Source organism: Anomaloglossus baeobatrachus, chromosome 8 (genome assembly GCF_048569485.1).
Source record: "Anomaloglossus baeobatrachus isolate aAnoBae1 chromosome 8, aAnoBae1.hap1, whole genome shotgun sequence".
In the NCBI taxonomy this organism is placed as follows: domain Eukaryota; kingdom Metazoa; phylum Chordata; class Amphibia; order Anura; family Aromobatidae; genus Anomaloglossus; species Anomaloglossus baeobatrachus.
The window spans coordinates 153,319,577-153,341,614 of record NC_134360.1 but is presented as its reverse complement, the minus strand read 5'-3'; the positions used below and the strand labels follow the sequence as shown (position 1 = coordinate 153,341,614).

The window sequence follows — 22,038 nt, the reverse complement described above, 5'->3', positions numbered from 1 at the left end:
GCATGAGGGCCTCAAAACATTGTTCCCATTGCAAAGGAGCGGGTCTCCTGTCGTTGTAATGCCCATTCTGAAAGAATGGGCGAAAAAATTTACCACTGGGGGTATACCTGAAACAACGGCCTAACTATCGTAACGGTCATCATGATGGCGCATGAGGAGAAGGAGGAGCAGTCCAGCGATTAGCCAAAGTCCAGAAGTGTGTTACCATGGGTGAGTGGAGGTACATGGCAAAATCCCGTTACAAACTTTAAATTCCGCTGTCATTTGCTGGTGGTGTGGTGAAGTCTGGCCCAATCCAACCCTTGTTCATCTTGATCAGAGTCAGCCTGTCAGCATTTACAGTTGACAGGCAGGTGCGTTTATCTGTAATGATTCCACCTGCGGCACTAAAAACACGCTCTGACAAAACGCTAGCGGCAGGGCAGGCCAGGACTTCCAAGGCGTAGAGAGCCAATTCATGCCACGTGTCCAGCTTGGATACCCATTAATTGTAAGGCACAGAGGAATGTCGGAGTACAATTGTTTGATCTGCAAGGTACTCCTTGAGCATCTGGGCAAACTTAGGATTTCTTGTGGCACTACCCCGCACCTCAGGGGCTGTGGTATGTGAGGGGCTGAGAAAACTGTCCCACATCTTAAAGACTGTTCCCCTACCTCTGGCGGATTGGACTTGTGCCCCTCTCGGCTGTACGCCTTGGTTGTCCACTGATTCCTGACCTATGCCGCTAGCGTTTTGTGAGGGGAATGCTTTGCCTACTTCCGTGACTATGGCCTTCTGGAACTGCTGCATTTTGCCTGACCTCTCCGCCTCGGGAATAAGAGACATAAAGTTCTCCTTTTAGCGTGGGTCTAACAGTGTTACCAACCAGTAATGATTGTCGGCCAAGATGTTCTTAACGCGAGGGTCACGAGACAGGCAGCTTACCATAAAGTCAGCCATGTGCGCCAGACTCTTAACAGCCAGGACTTCAGTAGCCTGACCAACACGATGACTGAAGATGCTGTCCTCCTCCTCCTCCTCCTCCTCATCTACCCTGTCCTCTGGCCAGCCACGCTGAACCAAGGATATGACTGCATGTCATATCCTCAATTTGGCCGGAGAGTTGCTCCATGTCTTCATCCTCCTCCTCGTCATAGTCCTCCACTGCATGTTGTGATGAGACGAGGCTGGGCTGTGTGTTATCACCCACACCCACTACTGTTTCTTGCTGCAACTCATCGCGCTCCGCCTGCAATGCATCATGTTTGTTTTTGAGCAGAGACCGTTTTAGAAGGCAGAGTAGCGGTATGGTGACGCTAATAATGGCGTCATCACCACTCACCATCTTGGTGGAGTCCTCAAAGTTTTGGAGGATGGTACATAGGTCGGACATCCATCTCCACTCCTCAGGTGTTATGTGTGGAGTTTGACCCATTTCCCGACGGCTTAGGTGATGCAGGTACTCAACAACTGCCCTCTTCTGCTCACATATCCTGACCAACATGTGCAGAGTTGAATTCCAACGCGTGGGGACATCACACACCAGTCTGTGAGCCGGAAGATGCAAATGGCGCTGAAAGCCGGCAAGGCCGGCTGAAGCAGTAGGTGACTTTCGAAAATGTGCAGACAGGCGGCGAACGTTTACCAGCAGATCAGACAGCTCTGGGTATGACTTTAGAAACCGCTGAACCACGAGGTTGAGCACATGGGCCACGCATGGAACATGTGTCAGCTGGCCTCGCCTCAAAGCCGCCACCAGGTTCCGGCCATTGTCACACACAACCTTTCCTTGCTTTAGGTTCAGAGGTGTGAGCCAGTGATCTGCCTGCTGTTTCAGAGCTGTCCACACCTCTTCTGCATTGTGGGGTTTGTCACCTATGCAGATTAGCTTCAGCACAGCCTGTTGCCACTTCGCCGAGGCAGTGCTGCAGTGCTTCTGTGTCGCCCTGGACAAGCCAGGGGCCACAGAGCACAACACTTACACACCCCACACTCCCTGCAGGCATATCATAGTCAAAACACAAAATCCTTGTTGCCTTCCCCAGGGGCTGTTGTCCACACCAGGGGGTGGAGCCAGGCGGTTGGTCTCCACCCACCAAGGAGGAGGGAAAACACAGGCAGTGAGAGTTAAGCTAAGGAAGTGGAAGGAGAAAAGTAGTAGAGAGGAGAAAAGTGACAGCAAAGAGCCTGAAGTTGGTCCGGGTGTGTGGCCCGGACAGGACAGCAAGGTTGGCAGGATTTGGTGACCGTCTGCAGTGGAGGCCGATTGGAGTCTGCCGTAAGGACCGTGGACGGGTGGTGACCCGGCCGTACCGGACCGGTATACAAAGAGAAGCCAGCACCATTGGCAGGGGCCTTTCGGATCCCGGCAAGGCTTGGTGTCGCCGTGAATTTGCCAAATCCGTTAGTGAAGGGGACCTCAGGGTTTCCAAACAGCCAAGTCCCGATAGAAGGCAACCGTCCAACCGTGAAGGGGAGACACCGCCACCGCCAAGGGCAACCGTCTCCCAGGGCCAGCGCCTGTGGGCAAAAGGGGCTCCTCCGGCCCATATCCAGGTCGGGGAGCGGGTTACCGGTGGGAAACCATCACTACCAACACTGAACTTAGGTGCAGGGAGAGACAGTCATCACTAACCTGCAGGGAGGAACAATCGCAGCCGTCCGAGGGACCCGTCCATCCAGCCACTTGTTTTACCGTGAACTGTGTCATCATCATTGGGCTGAGTGAGTACCTCCGCGCTGCCCCTGCGACCCTGCACCTCATCAGGCCCCGCAACCCGCCTGTCATCCATCTCTACCCCATCACCGGGCCCCGGGACAACCAACCCCCCTACCCACGGAGGGGAGAAATATCAACAAAGCTGCTCCCTGTCACAGGCTCCCGGGATCCCCGTCCAGAGCAGCGGTGGTGTCCACACAATCACCACAACCGTGGGTGGCGTCACGGACAATATCCCCAAAACCCAAACGACCCCTTTTCACTCACGGGCGATGAGCGCCGCTCGAGTCCCCGGGATCCAGCCATCGCTAGAGCCACCGAGCAGCAGCAGCCGTAGAGCAGCGGCTGCCGGACCCGAGCAGTGGGAGAGCGCAGCGTCCCCTCCTCCGCCCGCGACACTTCCAGCTTGGAACTGGTGTGGAGGGTAAAGTGGATGAGGATGCGCAGGAGGAGGAGGGGGCTGAGGAGCATGACATTCCGGAGCTGTAGAGTGTGGGTGAAACCCTGACTGAGGTAGGGCCTGCAAAACTTGGTGTGTGAAGGACGTGTTCCGTCCCTCGCTCAGACTGGATCCCAGCTTCCACAATATTAACCCAGTGTGACGTCAACGAGATATAGCAGCCTTGCCCACATGCACTTGTCCACGTGTCTGTGGTTAGGTGGACTTTGGCTGAAACAGCGTTGTTCAGGGCACGTGTGATGTTTTGTGACACGTGGTTATGCAATGCGGGGACGGCACACCGGGAGAAATAGTGGCGGCTGGGGACCGAGTAACGTGGGACAGCTGCCACCATCAGGTCGCGGAATGCTTCTGTCTCAACCAGCCTAAAAGGCAACATTTCCAGCGCAAGCAGTCGCGAAATGTTAGCATTTAGAAGTGTGGCATGTGGGGCGTTGGCAGTGTATTTGCGCCTGCGTTCAAAGGTTTGCTGAATGGTTAACTGAACGCTGCGCTGGGACAAGGACGTGCTTGATGATGGTGTTATTTCTGCGTGGGCAACTGCAGGTGCAGGGCCGGAGGAGGCTTGTTCGCGGGCAGCATGGACAGGGGATTGGCTCGCATGCACAACAAGCGAAGACGTAGCAGTGACATCAGCAAGTACTGCTCCTCGACTCTGTTGTACATCCCACAAAGTCGGGTGCTTGGCTGACATGTGCCTGATCATGCTGGTGGTGGTCAGGCTGCTAGTTTTGGTACCCCTGCTGATGCTGGCACGGCAGGTGTTGCAAATGGCCTTTTTAGAATCATCTGGAGCCAACTTAAAAAACTGCCAGACTCGGGAAGACCTAACATTTGTACAGGCACCTTGTGTCGTGTTGTTCCGGGGAACAGTTGCCTGACCTCTGCCTGGGGCCACCACCCTGCTTCTTACTGCCTGTTGGGATGCTACGCCTCCCTCCCCCTGTGCACTGCTGTCCTTGCTCTGCATATCCTCCTGCCAGGTTGGGTCAGTTACTGGATCATCCACCACGTCGTCTTCCTCTTCCGCACCCTGCTCCTCCTGACTTCCTGACAATTGTGTCTCATCATCGTCCAACCCTTGTTGAGACACGTTGCCAACTTCGTGAGAACGTGGCTGCTCAAATATTTGGGCATCTGTACATACAATCTCGTCATGGCCCACTTCAACAGGAGCTGGCGAGAGGCCAGAATGTGTGAATGGAAATGTGAACGAACAGCTCTTCCGAGTGTCCAAATGTGGGATCAGTAATGTCCGTGGACATGTACTCGGCCTGGTGGTAGGAAGGAGGATCAGGTTCTGAAATGTGCGGTGCAGTATCACGGCTACTGACACTTGACCGTGTGGAAGACAGAGTGTTTGTGGTGGTGCCAATCTGACTGGAAGCATTATCCGCTATCCAACTAACAACCTGTTGACACTGGTCTTGGTTCAAGAGCGGTGTACTGCTGCGGTCCCCAAGAATTTGGGACAGGACGTGCGAGCGAGTAGATGTGGCCCTTTGTTGTGGCGAAATTAGAGCTTGCACACGACCTCGGTCTGTGCCTGCACCACCATCACGTCCACTTCCTTGTTCGTTGACAACGCCCTTGCGCATTTTGCAATGCTGTGCTGATGTGTATTCACTAGACTTGTGCGTTATATCCAAGTTTTTGTAAAACGCACACAAGTGCAGCGGAAAGCTGCCACCAACAGGCACACACGTGCGGTTTTTAAATGCAAGCACGGAGGCACTAAGAACCTAACAGGTCTCTATCCAGGGACAACGTGGAGCCTCCCAATTTTTGGCTGCCCTGCCAAAAGGCTATACTACAATAGACCCACTTCCTTACAATAGGCACTTCAGGTTTACAGGCCCTCATGCACGTCTCTATCCAGGGACAACGTGGAGCCTCCCAATTTTTGGCTGCCCTGCCTAAGGGCTATACTACAATAGACCCACTTCCTTACAATAGGCACTTCAGGTTTACAGGCCCTCATGCACGTCTATCCAGGGACAACGTGGAGCCTCCCAATTTTTGGCTGCCCTGCCTAAGGGCTATACTACAATAGACCCACTTCCTTACAATGGGCACTTCAGGTTTACAGGCCCTCATGCACGTCTGTATGCAGGGACAACGTGGAGCCTCCCAATTTTTGGCTGCCCTGCCTATGGGCTATACTACAATAGACCCACTTCCTTACAATGGGCACTTCAGGTTTACAGGCCCTCATGCACGGCTGTATGCAGGGGCATTGGTGAACCTCACAATTTTGGACTGCCCTGGCAAAGGAAAATACTACAAAGACTCACTTTCTCAAAATGGGCACATTAGACTCAGAGGCCTTTACGTACGTCTCTTCTCAGGGACATCGGAGTGCCACACAATGTTTTACGTAAAATCTTTCATGTATTAATCTCAAAAAGTAACATACATTAGCTCTATCTCACTATTGGGTATGTGCCCTTAACATTTCCGCCATGAAAATTCATTTTGGTGTCATTTTGGAAGGTTTTCTGGTGAGTACGTAAAAATGGCGTAAAACGCGGACAAAATTGTTCACAGCTGTGACTTTTGAGTGATAAATGCTTCAAGGGGTCTTCCCCATGCTGTTGCCATGTCATTTGAGCACTCTTCTGAGACTTTTGTGCCATTTTTAGGGTTTCTACATGCTGCCAGGGGTCATTTCACAAAAATACTCGGGTCTCCCATAGGATAACATTGGGCTCGGTGCTCGGGCCGAGTACACGAGTATCTTGGGATGCTCGGCCCGAGCCTCGAGCACCTGAGCTTTTTAGTACTCGCTTATCACTAATAAAGATGCTTATCCACTACCCAGAATAGAGGAGTCACTAACAGCCTTAAAGACAGCTAACTATTTCTCCACCTTGGATCTCACCAGTGGGTATTGGCAGGTTCCCGTGGCAGAGGCGGACAAGGAGAAGACTGCATTCACGACACCAATGGGCCTCTGCGAGTTCAACTGTATGCCATTCGGGCTCTGCAACACCCCAGGGACATTCCAAAGGTTGATGGAGTGCTGCTTGGGCCACCACAACTTTGAAACCGTGCTGTTGTACCTGGATGACGTCATAGTTTACTCCAAGACTTATGAAGACCACCTGAGGCACTTAGCAGAAGTGTTTGAGTCCTTGTCGAAATATGGCCTGAAGATAAAGCCGTCCAAATGTCACCTCTTGAAGCCAAAGGTACAGTACCTGGGTCATGTGTTCAGCGCAGAAGGTGTGGCACCTGATCCGGAGAAAGTCACCGTAATCAAGGACTGGCCAAGACCCACCACGGTAAAGGAGGTGCGGCAGTTCCTTGGGCTGGTGGGCTACTACCGAAGGTTCATTGATGGTTTCACAAAGATAGCAGCGCCCCTTCAAGATCTCCTGGTGGGCCAGCCAAAGCAGGCTAAGAAGCAGAGCCCTCCGTTTGAATGGAGCAGCCAAATAGAAACATCCTTTGTCCGGCTGAAAGGGGCTCTCACGGGAGAAGAAATTCTGGCCTACCCTGACTACAGCCAGCCGTTTGTACTGTATACAGACGCCAGCAACGTGGGACTGGGAGCAGTTCTGTCCCAGGTGCAGGGAGGCAGAGAGAGGGTGATAGCTTACGCCAGTAGGAAGCTGCGGCCCACAGAAAGGAATCCAGAAAACTACAGTTCCTTCAAGCTGGAGTTCCTTGCTATTGTTTGGGCAGTGACTGAACGCTTCAAGCACTATCTGGCATCGGCCAAGTTCACCATCTTCACGGACAACAATCCATTGACACATCTGGCAACAGCCAAGTTAGGTGCGTTGGAACAGCGATGGATGGCCCGGCTGTCTAACTTTGACTTTACCATCAAGTACCGGGCTGGCAAGAAGAATAACAATGCTGATGCGCTGTCCAGAATGCCTCACTTACCCGAGTCTGGAGAAGACCTGGATGAACTCGAAGAGATAGAGTTACCGGCTTTCCATCATCAGGGTGTTTCCCAGTGTGAGCATGCTGTGGGAGTGAAGCGCTCGAGCCAGCACGAGGTCTCGGTCAACCCATTACTCCACCATAATTGGGAAGAGACACAGAACGGTGACCCGGCCGTGCGGTTGGTCAAAGAAAAGCTAGCACAAGCTGAGACCCATCTTGGCCCAGATGCTCCAGAAGAAGCCCAGCAGCTGTGGAAGGAGAGGGGACGACTGTTCACCTACCAAGGCAAGCTCTGCAAGAGATATGTCAACTGGCGAACGACTGAACTCGTCTGGCAGATAGTGGTCCCGCAGAGGGATGCTCCAATGGTCCTAGCAGCTTATCATGATAACACAGGACACTTCGGGTGGAAGAAGTTGGAGACCCTACTCCGTGATCGGTTCTACTGGGTGCACATGAGAAAGACAGTCGAGAAGTGGTGCCGAGACTGTGGTCCGTGTAACCTGAGGTGGAAAGATGATGCCAGCCAGAGGTCTCCCCTACAGCCAATTGTCACGAAGCAGCCCCTGGAGTTGGTGGCCCTGGTCCACGTGAAGTTAACACCAAGCCGGTCAGGCTATGTGTACGCCCTCACCATTGTGGACCATTACTCTCGTTTCCTGGTAGTAGTGCCCGTGAAGGACCAGACAGCCAGAACAGCAGCGAGAGCATTTCAGGCATACTTTTGCCGACCTCACGGTTACCCTGAAAGGGTACTGACTTATCAGGGTCCTGCATTCGAGGCAGAAGTGTTCCAAGAGTTCTGTAACATGTACGGTTGTAAGAAAATCAGAACCACACCGTACCACCCTGAAACCAATGGATTGTGCGAGAAGATGAACCATGTGGTTATTGATATGCTCAAGACTCTACCTTTGGAAGAAAGGAACCAATGGCCAGAGAAGTTACCAGATCTGGTAGACTTGTACAACCATATCCCGGTAAATTCGACCAACTGCAGCCCTGCTTACCTGATGTGAGCCAGACCTGGCAAGTTACCTGTAGACTTTGAGATGGGGACTGTGTCACCTGAGGCGGTTCAGAAAATAGAGGATTGGGACACCGAACGGCAGCAGCAGTACCGTAAGATCCAGGAATGCGTAGAAAGGAGCCTGTCTCAAGCAAGAATGAGACAAGAGCAGCATTACAATCAAACAGCCCCAGCAACTCCCTTAGCACCTGGAGAACAAGTCCTCAAGAAGAAGCAGAGGGCGCATAAATTGGATGATCAGTGGGAGAAGGAACCCTACACCATTATCCCCTCCAACTTTGATAACAGTAAGGTATGCCTCATAAGCAAGGATGAAGGCAAGACCTATCAAGCAGTTTCTCGAGACCGCCTGAAAGCGTGCCCTGAACGGTGCAGGATCCAAAGGGAAGTGGAAGAAGTACAGGAAAGTCCCCAAAGTCAGGAAAAAGAGGAGGAGATGATCCAAACAATCCTTGGAAAATTCCCCAAAACTTGGACCCGAATAAACAATGCCATAGTGGTGTCAGTTTTGACGTTCCCGCAGTTGGTCGAGCCAGAAACAGAGGAGGTTCCAGATCCACCTAAAGAACCGTCCGCTCCAACACAAGATGACACGCCAGCAGTGGAACCGGAGGTTCAACCCCCTGCCAGTGGCGAATCTGCTGTACCCTTGGCGAATCTGAGCTCGCGTAGGCAACCAACGTGCATCCCTGTCAGGGTTAGGCCTACCAATAACACGGGGGGGGCAGACACTCCAAGTAGTCAGGGACAAACCCCAGAGCTACGCCGGTCCCAACGTAGCACCCGGGGACAGCCCCCTCCAAGGTATAGAACATAGAAAATAAAATACCTAACAGAATGTAAATAGTTATGTGAAATGTCTGTAATGTTGTGTATAAAATGCTTTTTGTCTTAGGTGATTAAGTAAATGGACAACTGGGCCACTGGACTATGGGTGGCCAACACCTAAATTGTTCATAGTTAGCACCTGTGTGCTCAACACCCCTGAAGAAAAACCCGTCCGGCGTGCATAGAGTGGGGTCATCAATGCTCTGACGCACGCCCAGAGCCTACGTTGGGGGTTTGATCGCGGCGGGTCCCCCATGGAGCAGTGTAATGGACACCCGGCAGGGAGCCACACTGGACTCTTATAGTAGTGTTTAAGTTGGTAACGTTTAAGTAATGCGCCTCCCATAATGGGATGAAATGTTGTAACCTGTTTTGTTTTGTCTCTACAGTCCGGGAGTACTGAATTTAACTAAGGGGGAGTGTGGCGCCCCAGGACCTGGTCGCCACAACAGCATTGCCCTTCCAAAAGGGTTAATGCTGAGCCTGGAGGTAATTGGGAGGTCCATTGGCCAGCAAGTTTAACATCCAATGCAGTTCTCCCTCCAGCCAGCAGGGGGAGCTCTGAACCTGGAATTCCAGGGAGCCTTCCTCAAATCTGACCAGAGGGAGGAAGTAGTAGTCAGTCTGTAGAGAGAGGTGCTAGTGAGCAGACGCAGAGTGAGCTGTCCTGTGGATCTGGGGCCTAGAGCTAGAGTAGCTTGGCCCAGGGAAGCAGGAGCAGCAGAGAGGCACAGAAGAGACTCGGACATTGGAGTCTGTGGCCACCAGGGCTTGAAATACCCCTGGTAGCCGAATCCGAAGGGCAGGAGAGCTGCAAGCACCTGGCCCATATACATCCCGAACACACAGCCGCAGCATCAGGGCCCGGTGTGGACTCCAGCAGAGAAGCACCAGAGAGGGCCTGCGCAGCCTGCTACAGAGGGAAAGGGACGTACCATCGGTCCCAGCAGCAAAGAGGGCCATTGCTGGATTCAGAGAAGCAGGGTCCTATCATAACAAAGAAAAGCACAGGAGTAGGCCTCATACTCAGCTGGTCAGAAAGATTACCCCAAGTACTTCCAGGCCGACCGGATCCCCATCACCACCTGTAACGGTCTCCCAGGACTGGACTGTTTCCAAAGTAAAAGAGGAAAAGGTAAAGAGACTGATGTTTGTGCCTGGTTCTTTCATTGCCTGTCGGCCCTGCACCGTGTTAGCCACACAACACCATAGACTTTCACGAGCACTAACAGTGTCCCCGGGGCTCCGCTCCACCTGTGGGGAGCAGTACCACCATTGCTGCTATATCATCACCCCGGAGGCTTTACACAGCAGCGGCGGCTTAATAGCCGCATACCACAGGTGGCGTCACGAACACAAACTTTATTCATCAAGCCACATACTCTACTGACACCCACCAGGGCCACGGAGCCGGGCCCAGCCACCACTGACTACCACCGGACTAGTCCGGCCCGGCACCGGGTGTCCCATAGCCCTGGGGTGGGCGAGTCATAATTAATTTTATTCTATTAAGCTTTCGCTACAATCAGCAGTTAACTATATTTGTCATAGGGACAACGATACTGCTAAATATTTGAAAGCCAATGCGACCCACTGTTCGACTGGCTATGATTCCAGGAAGTGGCACACTGCTGCCCCCTGATAGTCACCTCCGACCGCCACGTCTGGCAGAAGTGGGTCTTTATTTTGGGGGTGTTGTATGACTAGAAACCATGTAGAAAAACAATTTCAGCAGCCGCTTGAATAAAACTTGGCTTTAATGAAAAAAATTAAAAATAAAAAAAAACATGAAAACAGCCAAGATGGACATTTGTCCATCTTGGCTGTTTTTTATGTATTTTTAATTTTTTTTCATTAAACCCAATTTTTATTCAAGCGGCTGCTGGAATTGTTATTCTACATGGTTTCTAGCTTCTTCCTGGATGCAAGTCCAAGTTTCCGAGCACTGCACCCAAATTCAATGGTCTGGTGAGCTGTATGATTTTTGTTTTTTTGTGTTGTATGGCTGCTTATTATTGTGGTTACTGCAACAACAAATTCAGTTTATATATGGGGGTCTGGTTATCAACATTTGTCGCAACAAACATAGTGTTGTCCCTCCAGAAATTGACCCAATTCTGTAGGAAATGTCAATTTGTGGTCTAGGTCTCTAAATTACACCTCTTTTTAGCATGGAAAACATTGGCAGGAATTGAAATAGTATTATAATGTTGCTAATAAAGTTAAAGAGAGTATATATCAGCAGATATGGTTCCCCATCAGCATGCACTAACCAGTGCCTTAAAAAAGGACAATGATATTTCCAAAAATATAAGATACAAATAAAATACATCTGCCTCTTGCAAATATCCTTCGAGAAAGATCTAAGATTTTGACACTTACTCCTTTTGATGCATTTAGGATAGTCCAGCTTTCCGTTTTCACAAAAAACTCTCATCCGTGTGTCAGGAGAAGCGTCAAATCCAGGTTTACAGCTAAATTCTATCATGTCTCCATGTATAATGTAAAGCTTTTTTGTACTGCTCCACTTTGCCACTATATTATTTTCATCCATGTTCTTTTCTCTTGTCACACACGGCTCTAAAACAAAAAAAAAACAACATTTTTAGCCTGTTATTTTACTTGACTTTATTCTATAGGAACACATCAGCAGGTTCATGTTACCCTAGACAGGGACAGTAAAGGGTGCTTTACACGCTTGCGACATCGCTAACGATATATCGTCGGGGTCACGGTGTTTGTGACGCACATCCGGCGCCGTTAGCATCATTGCAGCATGTAACACCTCTGAGTGACCTAAAACAATCGCAAAAGAGGTAAAAATCGTTGGTATTGGAGAGGTCGCTCCAACACCAAAAATCGTTAACAAGTGAGTAGCGAGGTTGTTTGTCGTTCCTGCGGCAGCACACATCGCTATGTGTGACACCGCAGGAACGAGGAAACTCACCGTACTTGCGTCCCGTCGGCAATGAGGAAGGAAGGAGGTGGGCGGGATGTTTGGCCCACTCATCCCCGCCTCTCCTCTGCTATTGGGTGGCCACTTAGTGACGTCGCTCTGACGCCGAATGAACCGGCCCCTTGGAAAGGAGGCGGTTTGCCGGTCACAGCGACGTTGCTAGGCAGGTGTGACGGGTGTAAGCGATGTTGTGCGCCACGAGCAGCGATTTGCCCGTGTTGCATAACAGACGGGGGCGGGTAAATTCGCTAGCGATATCGTTACCGATATCGCAGTGTGTAAAATAGCCTTCAGACACACTGACATCTACCCTCATTACAATTACCTACCTTTTCTCTGATACACTGCAGGCTTTTGTTTATTTTTTACATTTCTAATAGTTACACAGCATAAGCTTTGTCCAAGTCGTCTGAAGACGCTCCACATTTATCACTGAGGTGCGTGCTGTGTGCTAAATTTGATGCTTAAAGTATGAGACCATACTATAACTTACTCTCAATCTCATTTTGCTTACCTTTGGCAGCTAATTCACAACAAAATATTAGCCATGCCACTTAGATTTGTCCATTTTTGTTCATAACAAAAAATGTCAAGCATTGGATTTTGGTGTAAAAGTTTAAAGGGAACCAATCAGCAGGATTTTCATGTATAAAATAAAGGCCAGAAACAGGTATGAAGGGTCGCACTCCACAAGGATCTCAGCAAAGGTAAGTCTTTATTTCAGGTTCAGATCATGGATACAGGTGGTGGGGGAGGGGGAGGGCGTGCAACATGTTATGTACTGCGTGCATAACATGTTGCACGCCCTCACCCTCCCCCACCACCTGTATCCATGATCTGAACCTGGAATAAAGACTTACCTTTGCTGAGATCCTTGTGGAGTGCGACCCTTCATATCTGTTTCTGGATTTTGCATCATCCTTCCTTTGGGACACGCACCCGGATCTTCCCCTTGATGGGATTGCGGCTTTCAGCCATACGTGGATTAGCAGTGCCCGGTATCTCTCACCCCAGCATTGTAAAATAAAGGCAGTACTGTCAGAGTCGCCATCAGGGCATGACAAGTATGACTTGTGTACCAGGCCCAGTGAATAGCCCTGGGCCCCGGGTAATGACTTACCTTTATCAAGCTCTGGGCCCAGGCCTCCTCTTCACGGGCCCCAGTCACAGCGGTAGCAGAGGGGCTTGGCTTTGTTGCTTTGGCCACTACACATTTCTAATTTGCATGCAAAGGGGCATCACATGCATATTATGTGTTGATTCTGACGGCAAGGTCAGTGGAGCAGAGCAGGGTGCAGGCACGTCATCCCATGGCCCAGCATGAAGTAATCACTCTGCGACCTTATCACACTGCTGCAAGCAACACAGAGCTGTGGAGGTGGCGAGGATGCGGCAGCCAGCGGGGAAAGGGAAGCACTCCATGAGTTGAAGACAGGAGCGGGAGATCGCCGGCGGTGGAGGGGGGTCCACCAACCCAGCATCTGCATTACGTCATCTGGATGTGCGTTGGAGGGCGCTCTTCCAGCTGAAATGCATCACGGCTCAAAGAGGACGCCTCGCGACAAGGGAGCTGAGGAGGGCGTAAAATGTTTTTGTTTTCTTTTTGCAGCAGACACATACCAGGAGGAGCCCAGGAAAAGGACATATATATATGTATCCTCTTCCTGGTATATATGTCCCCTTCCTGATATATATATATATCCTCTTCCTGGTATATATCAGGAAGGGGACATATATACCAGGAAGCGGACAGAAACCAGGATGGGGACATATATACCAGATTGTGTCTGGGAGAGGGATCTATATTTGTATTTGCTGCCGTCATGACCTGATCCTGATATGAAACCCTTTTACGATTCTTCCATTTTAGCTACAATTCCCAAGCCCCCCAATAAATTACCCAAAACTATAACTGCCTTCACAAACTGAGACCCTTAATTTCCCTTCTAAAAGATTCCTTCCTAAATTTCTTTACCCCTGACCAAAATGTTTCCATAGACGAGTCCTTGATGGGCCATCTGTCATTCCACCAATTCATCCTCTCCAAACATGCCAAATATGGAAAAAAATTATATAAAATGTGTGAATTCACAAGCAGATATGCATGAACTTTTCTCATTTATGAAGGTAGTGACCACCAAATTAACCACCCACACTGTCCCCAGACAATTGGTATCCAGTTAAAATTGTCTGGGAGCTAATGACCTCATTTTTTGAGGCATGGTACAACATGTACACCAATAATTATTACACCAGTATACACTTATATAAATCCCTCCAAGCTTCAAATACAGGGGCTTGTGGAGCAACCCTAAAAGTCAAGTCAGTTTACCATTACAGTTGATGTCCAGACTTTAGGAGAGGGGTGCATCATGGTCATTGACAAATTATCTTTTTTCAGTTGCAAAAAAAAAATCAAAAAGGTCACCACCATATCCATCCATCCATCCTCAGTATGGAGTCCCGGATCCAGCCTTGCCATGGCTTCCAAACGAATAAAGATAATCTGAGTATCCAGCTCAAAACATACAAGGTTTTTTATTTCTTATTTTTATAAAGTGCATAATAACAGCAAACGTCACATCAACACGTTTCAAGTGCAAGAAACACTCTTAAGTCATGCACTTGAAACGCATTGATGTGATGTTTGCTGTCATTATGCACTTGATATAATAAGAAATAAAGAAACCCCATATTATTGAGCTGGATTCTCAGATTATCTTTATCTTTTTTCAGTGAAGTGGCATGATCGGAAGGATGTATACATGCTGACCACCCTGCATGCGGATATCACTGTGACAGTCGGAGACGGGCACCACCAGAGACAAGTAGAAACCACTCTGCATAACAGAATATAATAAGCTCATGGGTGGTGTTGACCTGTCGGACAAGGTCAAGCGGAAGACAAGGGCCTGGTACAAAAAGGTAGTAATCTATCTCATCCAGATTGCTACTTATAACAGCCTCATCCTTTATAAAAAGTTGCAAGGACCACTCACTTTCATCCAATCCCAGGAGAAAATTATCGAGTCTCCTTTTTAACTTGACGGCACAGGAGGCAGCCTTCGGATGTCCAGAGACTGTCCGAGTGCCATTTCATTTGCCTCATCACTTCCACTCCCACCCAAAGGTATTCCCAAAAACATGCCTTGCTTGAAGAGGGATAGTGTTTCTAACGTTTTAATAACCAAGTGGTCTGTCCTTGGTTAGGGGTATATATGTTGCAGATTGTAACAAGGGTGTTAGCAATGAAACTTTTTAACAGGAAATATCTGCCTTTTGGGTCTAAGAGTATTTTAACATGAAGGGCAAAGCCTTTCGCAGCACAATATTTACTCCATTAGAGGAGGAAGAACTATTACTATTATTCTAGATGGGGAATGCTGAGTGAGATAAGTCTGGGACATGGCCTTTTTAAAATGCGTTTCTTGTAAAAAAGCTATTTTTGTTTTGTTTTTCCTTAGCAAGGTCATTATTTAGTTGCGTTTAGGGGGGGGAATTAATACCCTTCACGTTAAATGAGGCTACCGTGACAGTGTCAAAAAAGGTCTTGTCAGCCATTAAGGGTATATTCAGTATAATTGAACCAGGCAATCGAATCTTTTGAAATTCTTTGAAGACTTTATTGATAACAGCAAACCCTTCAATCACAGACGTTTCGGTCAATGTGCTGACCTTCAGAGGAACTGGTAAGTATACAAACGAAAAATGCCAAAATTAAAAAACGACTGTCCATCTTTAAGATATTCATGTGCAATTTCATAAAAAGTAGTGTAAACACAGGAATATGTGAACATAAAAGTAGAAAATGAACACAAATCACACAAAGAAAAATTACAAAAATTGGTTTGCAATGAAAATATAGAAAAAAATGGGAGTGATGAGGGAAAAAGGGAATGGAGGATACATGGAGGAAGAGAGTGTATGAGAGAAATGTGCTGAAAACACTACGAAGTGAAGAAAAGGTATGAGATGTGTCTAAGTGAAAGGGCAGCACAGAGCTTGTCTAGCTGTACGTAGATAGACAGAAACAACAAAATGGACAAGGAAAGAAATGTTTTTTTTTGGTTTAAAGCTATGAGGGGCATCTAAAATGTAGAAAAAGGCAGTCAGATGAAGTCATACACAAAGGAAAAAGAGTAAATACAAGAAAAGATCCATATCCGAAAATAAACAGTTAGGTCCAGAATTATTTGGACAGTGACACGATTTTCGCAAGTTGGGCTCTGCATGCCACCACATTGGATTTGAAATTAAACCTCTACAACAGAATTCAAGTGCAGATTGTAACGTTTAATTTAAAGGTTTGAACAAAAATATCTGATAGAAATTGTAGGAATTGTACACATTTCTTTACAAACACTCCACATTTTAGGAGGTCAAAAGTAATTGGACAAATAAACCAAACCCAAACAAAATATTTTTATTTTCAATATTTTGTTGCGAATCCTTTGGAGGCAATCACTGCCTTAAGTCTGGAACCCATGGACATCACCAAACGCTGGGTTTCCTCCTTCTTAATGGTTTGCCAGGCCTTTACAGCCGCAGCCTTCAGGTCTTGCTTGTTTGTGGGTCTTTCCGTCTTAAGTCTGGATTTGAGCAAGTGAAATGCATGCTCAATTGGGTTAAGATCTGGTGATTGACTTGGCCATTGCAGAATGTTCCACTTTTTTGCACTCATGAACTCCTGGGTAGCTTTGGCTGTATGCTTGGGGTCATTGTCCATCTGTACTATGAAGCGCCGTCCGATCAACTTTGCGGCATTTGGCTGAATCTGGGCTGAAAGTATATCCCTGTACACTTCAGAATTCATCCGGCTACTCTTGTCTGCTGTTATGTCATCAATAAACACAAGTGACCCAGTGCCATTGAAAGCCATGCATGCCCATGCCATCACGTTGCCTCCACCATGTTTTACAGAGGATGTGGTGTGCCTTAGATCATGTGCCGTTCCCTTTCTTCTCCAAACTTTTTTCTTCCCATCATTCTGGTACAGGTTGATCTTTGTCTCATCTGTCCATAGAATACTTTTCCAGAACTGAGCTGGCTTCATGAGGTGTTTTTCAGCAAATTTAACTCTGGCCTGTCTATTTTTGGAATTGATGAATGGTTTGCATCTAGATGTGAACCCTTTGTATTTACTTTCATGGAGTCTTCTCTTTACTGTTGACTTAGAGACAGATACACCTACTTCACTGAGAGTGTTCTGGACTTCAGTTGATGTTGTGAACGGGTTCTTCTTCACCAAAGAAAGTATGCGGCGATCATCCACCACTGTTGTCATCCGTGGACGCCCAGGCCTTTTTGAGTTCCCAAGCTCACCAGTCAATTCCTTTTTTCTCAGAATGTACCCGACTGTTGATTTTGCTACTCCAAGCATGTCTGCTATCTCTCTGATGGATTTTTTCTTTTTTTCAGCCTCAGGATGTTCTGCTTCACCTCAATTGAGAGTTCCTTAGACCGCATGTTGTCTGGTCACAGCAACAGCTTCCAAATGCAAAACCACACACCTGTAATCAACCCCAGACCTTTAAACTACTTCATTGATTACAGGTTAACGAGGGAGACGCCTTCAGAGTTAATTGCAGCTCTTAGAGTCCCTTGTCCAATTACTTTTGGTCCCTTGAAAAAGAGGAGGCTATGCATTACAGAGCTATGATTCCTAAACCCTTTCTGCGATTTGGATGTGAAAACTCTCATATTGCAGCTGGGAGTGTGCACTTTCAGCCCATAATATATATATAATTGTATTTCTGAACATGTTTTTGTAAACAGCTAAAATAACAAAACTTGTTTCACTGTCCAAATATTTCTGGCCCTGACTGTACATAGAGTATTTAAAGATGAGGGAGCAGGAAAAGCTATATGACCTACTGTAAATGAAAAAAGACAGGTAGTGTCTTTAAAGTGCATTAAAGAGGAAAAAAATCATTATGAAACAGCATCATTAAAATGTATCGAACCTGAGGATGAAGGAACAAGATGATGAGCAGGAGCGGCTACTGTTACCTTGAAGGATATAGGAAAAAAAAATGGATAATGGTAGCTGTATAGAAAAAGAGAAGGATTAGATAGCAAAAGAATGGAAATACAATGGAGAAAACTGGAAACAAAAGGAAATGTAGAAAAATGGAAAAAAAAAGAAAGAAAAGAAACCTTACCCTAAGAGGTTAATGGGATCGTAATGTCAGCACACAATGTCTATTGCTTGTGCAAAGAATTGAAGATAATAGTGTACAACATGTGGAATATCAAGGAAAATTGGATAGAAGTGGTGTCTAGGTATAGTAAAGTAGCCATGCGATATGCAATTAAACCACCTATAGTGCCATCTTGTGGAAAACAACGGAGTTAGCATTTTTTTCTTGAAAATGGAATGGGATAGAGAGAAAAAGTGAATTAAAAAATTGTAGAGCATCATCAATTCAATACGAATCGACACCTTGCATACAGAAATGCTATGATATGAAACCCATGACCCCCCCAAAACATTGAATGCTGGTCACGCATATGGCGCTTATTTAACTTTGATGCTCATAGTGGCCACCATCAGCTGCAATGCACATCTGGACTCTGGACAGCATACTGTATCTTGCTGCACATTGTGCAATATGGTAGGTGACACGTTTGCACAAGCATCTATAATACGCCGTCGTAGGTCCTGCAATGTTGGTGAAGGGGCTGCATACACCTGCTGTTTGATGTGACCTCACAGAAAGAAGTCCAATGGGGTCAGATCAGGTGAGCGAGGAGGCAACTCCACGCAGCAGTCATACCCAATGACTTGTAGGAAGGTCTCCATGAGGTATCGCTTCACGTCCGCAGCCTTGTGAGTTTTGCATGTTTTAATCATAGCATTTCTGTATGCAAAGTGTCGATTCATATTGAATTGATGATGGCCTACAACTTTGTAATTCACTTTTTTTCTCTATCTCGTTCCGTTTTTAAGATAAAAATGCTAACTCCGTTGTTTTCCACCAGGTAGCTCTATAGGTGGTTTCATAGCCTAGAGCATGGCTACTTTACTATACCTACACACCACTTCTATGCTTATAGCTGCCGCCGTTCTCAAATTAATGGCGGTGGACAGGATATGGGTGGACACACTGTATGTGAGACAAAGTGTTAAACCAGAAGCATAAGAGGATACTAATGGTGTATATAAGGTCTTACCTAGTAGATGAGTGTAGAGAAAATCAAGGAGACACGCAGTGTCCACCGCTGGAGTATAGGAGACGCTATGCCGGTGTTACTTCCGGGTAGAAATAGCAGCTGATCTGTGACGTGCCACTCACATCTGTGACACTCACATACCAAACTATAATTCAAACAAATCCTTGTCCACATGCCCACGTCTGCATACTCCAGAATGTGGTTCCCACAAATGTTCTTAAAAAGTCTGATCATTTGACAACTTTCCAGAACTTGATCACTCACAAAAACGTTTTTTCCCATTTATGACTATGTCTGCTACACAACTTTTCTTTACATTAATATTACTTATATATTTATACTAGAGATATGGTCACAATCATTATATTGGAGGACCTCTAACAATGAGGCTGTTCCGTATTCATACACTATGAGCTTTACTGCATGGCTCTTGTCAAACCTCCTGTACAAAATGTGAACTGTGTTGATGTAAGTAATGTGTTCATACATAAAGTGTACCTATGACCATCTAGTGGCCAGGTTTAGGTACTGATCCCTCGTTTAGAGAACAGCTTTTCCCTAGCAACAGGAGGACTATAGGTAGTTAACAGTTAGGCCATAGTCACACTTGCTAGTAACTCGCGCGAGTCTCACATCGCATCACCCGGCACGGCCGCACACTCTCTGGAGGGGAGAATCTCAGCTGCATAGAGATACATGCAACCGACCCGCTCCTGTCAGTAGAATGTGTGGCCGTGCCGGGTGATGCAATGTGAGACTCGCGCGAGTTACTAGCAAGTGTGACTCTGGCCTTAAGTTCTGTGGGTCACCCATAGGAGCAGAAGCCAGCTGCAGGCTACAGCCTTACTCTGTCCAAATTTAGTCAGTAGTGGTTAGAGTGTAGAAGGCTGTACTTGTGGGTAGTATAATGAGTAGAAGAAGTTTGCTAGCCCAACAGATACAGTACCTTAGGCCATAGAAAGTGGGTCTCTGTCACATCCATTAACTGACCCTCAGGGTCACATTGAAAACAGAGCGCCTGGAAAGGAATCCAATCGAGGACGGGTAAAGGGTCACTTCCATTCCTCAGACATGGGTACCAGGCCTGAACTCTACAGAGGTTTCTCGATCAGTGGACTGACTCCAGCAGTGCTAGTGCTCAAGAGGAGACTTGGCATAGACCTGGGCGAACACGTCAGCATGGAGAATACGGTAGATAAGCTAAATCCAAAAGGCGGTCAACACCGTTATAGAGAACAGGTCCCTGTGGGTGGGATGAAACCCTGGCCAAGGCAGGCTATCTGACTTTACTGTGTGAAATTGTGGTGCCAAATAGTAAGGAGGAGAATGGATAAACAGCAGTAGTAGTACCAGAAAAGATGGAGCAGTCTCAATAGTAAAACTGTTTCTTGAAGTTAAACACACTGTAAAGAACTTGTTTAAGTATTGTGCTCACAGTATCAATGTGTTGAAAGCACTGTGCATAACTGTTAGTAAAAGACTGTTAAAAAAAATCCGATGGCCTAATCAGGAATGGCTTGCACACACAAAAATGACACACCCCTCCAGGATCACTGCTATTAACCCCTTACTAGAGATAAGCGAACCGGTCGCGGTTCGGCTCGAGTTCGCCGAACGGAGGTCTCGTTCGAGTTCGGTTCGTCGAACCGAACTCGAACAGCATAGGAAACAATGGGAGGCAATCACAAACACATAAAAACACCTAGAAAACACCCTCAAAAGGTGTCCAAAAGGTGACAAACAACTCACAACACAACACAAACACATGGGAAAGTGACAAGGACATATACTCATGCGACAACAAAAGAGCTGGACAAGGAAAAAGAGGAGGAGACACAGATATAGGCATGGCACGCCCTTCTAAAATCATGTAAAACACTGCAAGGTGACTCCAAGCGGAGTCTCCCTTTTATTTCCAAAAATTGGGCCACACAGACACTAACCCCATCAGTGGCAGCACTTGTGCCCTAGTTGCAAACAGGATGTTTTGATTTGCATCAAGCACATTCCAAATCCACAAGCATTTTCTCTCCCCAGGATGACACAGGGGTAGTAAATTCCTTGTGGATCCATGACTTGTTCATTTTGATGAACGTTAGTCTGTCCACAGTGTCACTGGACAGACGCGTGCGCTTATCTGTCAGCACACACCCAGCAGCACTGAAGACACGTGCAGAGACAACGCTGGCAGCTGGACACGACAAAATCTCCAAGGCGTAAGTGGAGAGCTCTGGACATTTTTCAAGATTTGAAGCCCAAAATGAGCAAGGCTCCATTTGCAAAGTCATGGCATCGATGTTCATTTGGAGATACTCCTGTATCATCCTCTCCAGCCATTGACTATGTGTCAGACTTGTTGTCGCTGGTGGCCTTGCAAAGGAGGGTCTAAAAAAATTATGAAAAGATTCAATAAAATTGCTGTTACCAGAACCAGATACACTGCTACTGGTACGGGTAGACTGTTGGAGTTGACGAGACCGTCCCATGTTTGTCAAGTTACAACTAGGAGATTCGCTCCCTGCACCTGCACGGTTGTTTGGTGGAAAAGCCGAGCTATGATCGAGTAACAGCTTCTGCTGATACTCCTGCATACGTGCGTCCCTTTCAATGGCTGGAAATATGTCACAAAATTTGGACTTGTACCGGGGATCTAATAGTGTGGCAAGCCAGTAGTCATCATCACTTCTAATTTTGACAATACGAGGGTCATGTTGGAGGTAGTGCAGCAAGAAGGCGCTCATGTGTCTTGCGCAGCCATGCGGACCAAGTCCACGCTGTGTTTGTGGCATAGAGGTGCTAACCGTTCTTTCTTCCTCTGACATTTCCCCCCAACCTCTTTCAACTGAAATTTGACCAAGGTCTCCCTCATCCGCTGAGTCTTCCATGTCCATGGACAGTTCGTCCTTCATTTCTTCATGTTCTCCTGCACCTTCCTCAACATTTCGCCTGCTACCATGCGCCCTTGTTGATCCCTGTCCCCCATGGTCCCATGCCT

At 47.5% G+C, this 22,038-nt stretch overlaps 1 protein-coding gene across 2 annotated transcripts in view; it reads right to left on the bottom strand.

Moving 5' to 3' along the window:
* The window catches only part of LOC142249982 (complement factor H-like), a 375,145-nt gene that overhangs the window by 43,008 nt on the left and 310,099 nt on the right, over nucleotides 1-22,038 (bottom strand). For both annotated transcript variants that reach the window (XM_075322036.1, XM_075322037.1), the window contains one exon: nucleotides 11,297-11,494. In XM_075322036.1, coding sequence (XP_075178151.1) covers nucleotides 11,297-11,494 — 198 coding nt within the window. The remainder of the gene's footprint in view (nucleotides 1-11,296; nucleotides 11,495-22,038) is intronic.